Source organism: Sardina pilchardus, chromosome 6 (assembly GCF_963854185.1).
Source record: "Sardina pilchardus chromosome 6, fSarPil1.1, whole genome shotgun sequence".
In the NCBI taxonomy this organism is placed as follows: Eukaryota; Metazoa; Chordata; class Actinopteri; order Clupeiformes; family Clupeidae; genus Sardina; species Sardina pilchardus.
In genome coordinates, this window is record NC_084999.1 from 32,589,469 (window position 1) to 32,595,481 (window position 6,013).

The following is a 6,013-nucleotide window of genomic DNA, read 5'->3' on the forward strand; positions in this document are numbered from 1 at the left end:
AAAATGATTGCATATCGACTCAGTATTCTTCAATGACATAAAAAAAAAAGGATTTATTTCCATGTTGGAACATTATTCACAGTGTACAAAATACTGTAACAATTCTTCACAATTCTTAGTTGGCAAATACTCCATGAAAAACAAACATGAGCAGAAATAACATTAAAGTGACTTTTTGACGTGTGTACAAAATACTTTTAAGGAATCCCTGATAGTCTCAAAGTTTATTGCAATCTTAATATTGGTCAGTGCTCCCCTAGAACAGGAGTTCTATTACACACATAGATAATAACAACCCAAACACTACATTAACGTAGTCCTCACGTACCAACATGGAGGCATCTGCAGTAGTTCTTAAATAGTAACCTATATTACTGTAGCAACCAGTAAAAAAAAAAAAAAAAAACAGTCAAAGTAGCCCACATGTTTACATGCCCTTCACTTGCTATCAGCAATGTGCTGTTTGTCCTAACTGCACCCCTTCATAATAGGAACACTGCCACCTAGTGTTGTATCCCAAGAAAATCCACGATAAGGCACTTGTCGGGTATCTGGTGTTAGGTTCACCATCCAACCTTATCAGATAAAATACAGTGATGAGACTTGCTTCTAGCCTTTGCATTTCAGTGTGCACATCATTCTCCAACTGAACCACCTGCATCAGTGTACTGTCAGAAGCTGGACATTCCTTGAACCCAAGCTCCTCATTGACCGTTGTAAACTGCCCTGCTCTTCTCCCCAGTGGCAGTTTCATGTGAGTGGCTGTAGGGGGCGACACACAGCTGTGAGATGCCCCAGCTGGCCCATCTGTAGCTTCCACCCGGGCATTCTGCTGCTGCTGCTGAGGTGGCGCCGAGCATGTTTAGCCAGGTGATCGCTGCGCATGAACCTGCTCTGGCAAACGGGGCAGGTGAAGCGCTTCTCCCCTGTGTGGGTGCGGCGGTGGCGGGACAGCTCGTCCGAACGAGCGAAGCGCCTCTCGCAACCCTCCCAGCTACATGGGAATGGCTTCTCCCCTGTTAAAAAAGTAGAGTGTGAGACAAATACTAATGTAACACGAGCGTGAGTAATAAACTGGATACAAGTGCACACAGAGTCCTAGGGTGGTGATTTGTGGCCCGAGGCAATTTTTTTTTAGCAATGTTGCTGAGCAACCACATAACTAGCTCACTGTGTTCTGATTGGATGATCGTCATTTGCCTGATGATTAACGTTGATCCAGAATACAAATGTTGCACAATATCAATGAGAATGTGCCAGAACAAAAGTATTCAGGGACACTCGTTCGCCCAGCAACATTGCTCAAAAAGTTCCTGCATGTTCTCATTAGCTCTAACGGCAGGGAGACTTCTCTGTGCTGATTCTCACCTGTGTGGGTCCTCATGTGTGCCTTGAGGTGAGAGCTTTTGAAGTACGTCTTCCCACACCCAGCATGGCTGCACACATGGCTGCGAATCCGAGCGCTGTCTTCTGACTGAGGGCTGACTTTTCTCACCAAGGGCCCGAAGCCAGGCGCCGGGGCAATGGCGGCCAATTTAGTGCCTCCCGGGGTGATGGCCACTGGCTGTTTGGGAGCCGTGGGCTGAGGCACAATGAACATCACAGAGCCCCTGGGGATCTGATGACCCACAAGAACCACAGGAGGTTGACACAGAACAGTCGGACTGTCAGTAGGCGGCAGTGCCACGGCCTCTCCTGAGTTTTTCATTGGTGAGGCAGCAGGGATGATCCGGTACTGAACTGGCATTGAAAAAGTGTTTCCTCCAATGGAAAAACCGGCTGCTGCTGCTGCTGCTGCTGCTGCTGAATCAGGAAGTACGACAGTTTCTGAGCCCTTGAGTGTAGTAAAAGGACACGGTACACACAAGGGGGCCACGTGTACTTTTGGATCTTTTCCAGCTGAGCCACCCACCTGGGCTTTGTTCGGCCCGTCTGGAATGAGCAGAGGTAATGGAGTGTTCGCGCTGATTGTCTTCTCAGAATAGCATGGACACGACTGGACGTCTGATGTGTGCATGATCACACTGGTGGCCTGGGCCCTTGGCCGCGACCTGTCCTTGCAGCAACGGGCAGTCTGAACTGGAGCATCTATGGTAACACACGAGGGCTCAAGGTTCACAGGACTGTGTGGCGGAGTCATACACTGTAATGACTGGGGAAGGGAAACAGAGGAAAGGGGGGTTAGTGATCGGTTCATTAGTCAGAGCTTGTTTTCTGGATGTGATGTGACTCAACACAATGACACAATCGTTAGCATGCGACAAGAACGTGACGGGTGTGGTCTGAATGTCCACAACAACTTTCCATATTTAAATATCTATATTAAAGAATGCTTTATTCTATCAAATAGGCTACTGACCTTCATCATGACCTTTAGTTTTACAGCTATTTCCAGTTAGAAACAGTATGGCGTGTACACTTACACAAGGTGAGGGATGGAACTGTGCGGGGCCAGGGAGAAGGGATTCTTCACCGGAAGAGTCTGAGAAGGGAGTCAGGGGCCTTAGCTCTTTTCTCAGCATACTCCTATTCTTCCAGTTGCTGTTTATGGACATAAGGACCTCCACAGCCTCCATTTCGTTCATGTCTGTGGAAAGCTTTGCCATCTGTCGGCTGTCTTGTAAACGGTCATCATCCATCTTTCCCAAATTTTCCTGTTAGTCAAAACAAAAGAACTTTCTGTCATTATACTCACATAGTAGGCTACTCATGTAATGTACTGCAGTAGGCCTACATTGTAGAATGGTAGGCTACTTAGATTGAACGACTTCTCAAGCACATGAAAAACACCTTAACTCAAACACACATAGACTAACACACAAATGGTATGATGGACATGAATGCTGCATACGTTTCCAACATTCATCGAAAGTGAACTGGCGCGTGAGAAGTGCGTGAGCACTGAACTGAATAACCCCTCACCCACTTTCCCAAACACTACACGGATATCGGGTATTTGGGCAGGGCTACGCTTCTTGTGCCGCAACAAGAGACGCATTACAAGACATGGGTCACGTAGGCTATAACATAACTCAATTCAAACTGTACTTAATCTACATTAGGTCTATATCACAAAAGAACCACAAATCCCTCTATTACACCAATTACCCCGACAGATGAACCACATGTTCTATAATATACTCACAGTGCAAGTAGAGACACAAGGAACCGTGTTAAACATTCTTGCGTTACAGTTTTAAAAAAGTATCCTGTAACTCCGTGGTTGAGTATTTGGATACAAGTATCACAGTTCAGGATGCGAGTATCTCTACTACCTTTTCCCAGCTTCATTCAGGCAGCATTTCAAATGCAGATACTAGGGGAGGGCACGGTGCACATACTATCCAATCACAGCCAAAGGTGTGTGGAGCTTTGACCAATGAGGGGATATTTGACGCGTGATCAGTGGATGATACACGCCGTGAAAATAGCGTGGTACACAACACCGTGGGCGTGCAACTGTGATGACCTGTGTGTGGTAAGTCCCCAGTGAGTCACAACCCGACAGGTCGATAAACATGGGAATACTTGTATCCTAATATGATGGTCATTTGGACTAAGTCTAAGACACTGTTGTATAACCAATATTTAAAGGGTACTAAGAGGGAGGCGTTGGCTTGATCTAAGCAAATGTCAGTGTAGTTATTTAATAGACGAACTGCGTGCTAAAATGAGTTCTTCAAGATTTCATGTTCCCCTCTGTTTTAGGGCATGTGAGCGACTTGTCCCGAAAGCCAATTCTAAAGGCAGTTTATTTTTTCTGAAAACTCTTGCTAAGAATTAAAGGTCATCTATGTTGCTGAAGCATTACACTTATGCATCTCATAAAAGCAAAATAAAATATAATAAACATTGCAGGCATATTGTAATAAATGATTGACAGAATCACCCCCAAAAATGTGGCTGGCCTGTGCAAGCTTTTTTTTCTTCTGCTGCATGAATCCTGATTCCTCTGTGGCATGCATGTTGCTGAGAGCATGGGCCTGTGATTGTGTGGATTAGGGAAGACCCACCCGTCTAGCCTTGATCTGGGAACAAAGGGGTGCAAAGGGCAGACACAATAGCCAAATGAACACAATCTGATCTGGTCTGTCCTCACACCACACTGGTCTTCTCACATTTCCTCTGTGTCTGCTGTCTTAACAGCTGTGATGTTCAAATCAAACTGGTCTTGCATACATACAGACGGCATCTCGTCATAGCCGTGGTTACCGCCCCCAGTTACCGTGTTAACCATGGCTGAAACACCCCCCGTGGGGGAAAACATTTGTTTTCTGCTAGCGAGTTAGCCCATTGACTTTCATGTGTGATGTTAGCATGTTTTCCCCCACAGAGGGGGCGGCAACCTTCTAACCGCCTGTATCTATTGCCTTGGATATAAATAAATGCTTATGTTCAATCTCTACAAACAATATGAAAAGGAATATATTGATGATAATTTAAGGTAATTTTCCAATGCCTCAATTCCATTAATATGGAAAACTTAGGTTTAACTTTGAATGGCAATGCTTAACAAAATCATAACAGAGTAATTGGCAGGAGAGACAATCCAATTATAGGCCCAAGATAACATAATCAACAACAAAGTTATTTATATGAGCAACATCCATGCCCTCTCCAGTTGGTGGCGCTCCTTGTGACTTGATGAAGTGCTTGATGCTAAGGAGTAACCTTTCTCTAGCTCATCCTCTTTGGCACCGCCAACCTGGCCTGGACCGTGCCAAGGATCTGTTTGACTAACAGCACCAGCTGCCACCTCAGCTCTTGTTTATTCACAGGTTGCAGATTTGGTGCAGGTGTTTGAGGCTGCCAGACAGTAACCCTTAATGATACTTAGTCACTACACCACACCTGCCTCCAGGTGCCTCTGCCCTCCGAGTGCATGTGTGAACCAATTCAATCAGTTACTCATTTAAACGCTTTCATACAAGCTAAGACACTTTCTCGTCAATCTAGAGAATTCCTTTACAAATTAGAGAATTTGATCTTGTTCTAATGTTCATATCCCGCTCCAGTAGGGGGAATCCAAGGATTTACAACGCCGTAGCCCCTGAGATGTCCAGCCCGAGAGAGCCAGACGCCCACCCCCCCAGGCCCCTCCTCAGGCATTTATGCCATGCTTCAGGTCAGTGCTACTACACCTGATATGGCCTGTTGGTGTGGTGGGGTGTGTGAGTGACTGAGTGCGCCCTAACTTATGGTTGCAAGGGCAAAGGATTCTCTGACACAGTGCTTCATTTCCAGAACCCATGCCCTAGGCAGCACTGGGTAGGATTATTCTGGAAACTCGGCCCCTGAGATTGTGTTACCAAAATGAGCCGGTGAAATGCAGTGAAATGGCCTGAGTGACAAGGGCTGCTGCTAGTCCACCCATGATGTCTCCCTACTGATATGTTGTTCATTGTTGATGTTTTTAATTCTTGTCACGATTAAATATTGAATAATCCTTTCTATAATCATATTCAGAGAATTGCTCACGGTCTTCAAGCGGTCAATATGTTTTCACACAGTCCTGGCTCTGTAAATGGGAAACAAATGGTGGCTCAGACCATGCCTTAGCTGCGTCTCAACCAATCAACACACGCCTCAAGAGCTCACAAGGGAGGGGTGTAAATATGATTGGCTGCTGAGTGCAAAACTCTATAACATTTTGTGAAACCAAATCATGGACGGCATCTTATGTACTGCACATCTGCTTGAATTTATGTGATGACCTGAAGACAAAACAAGACATTAATGAAGGCACACACTTCTCCAGAGAAACGTTCAACTTGGACAAAGGCTTTGGAAGGAGTTCTGCCCTAATTCCTCTCAGGCTCATCTTATATGCACTATCGGTGTCATTGCGTCAAATGAAATCGCACTCCAATCCATGTAATGCAGAACATTAACAGTGTGTGTTTAGTTTATTTAGCTGATGCTTTTATCAAAGCAACTTACAGATATTTGCAGGGGCCAGTCTCCCTGGAGCAGCTCATTAAGAGCCGACACAATGGTGGCGGTTGGGAATTTA

The 6,013-nt window shown here is 45.4% G+C and overlaps 1 protein-coding gene across 1 annotated transcript; it reads right to left on the reverse strand.

Annotated features, from left to right (window-relative positions):
- Window positions 1-7: 7 nt before the first annotated feature.
- LOC134083274 (Krueppel-like factor 10) lies at window positions 8-3,281 on the reverse strand. Its single transcript, XM_062539528.1, has 4 exons — window positions 3,146-3,281; window positions 2,424-2,654; window positions 1,369-2,152; window positions 8-1,016 (listed from the first exon to the last, which is right to left on the reverse strand). The coding sequence occupies exons 1-4, from the start codon at window positions 3,179-3,181 to the stop codon at window positions 751-753; spliced, it is 1,317 nt and encodes a 438-aa protein (XP_062395512.1). The 5' UTR covers window positions 3,182-3,281; the 3' UTR covers window positions 8-750.
- Between the last annotated feature and the right edge of the window lie 2,732 nt (window positions 3,282-6,013).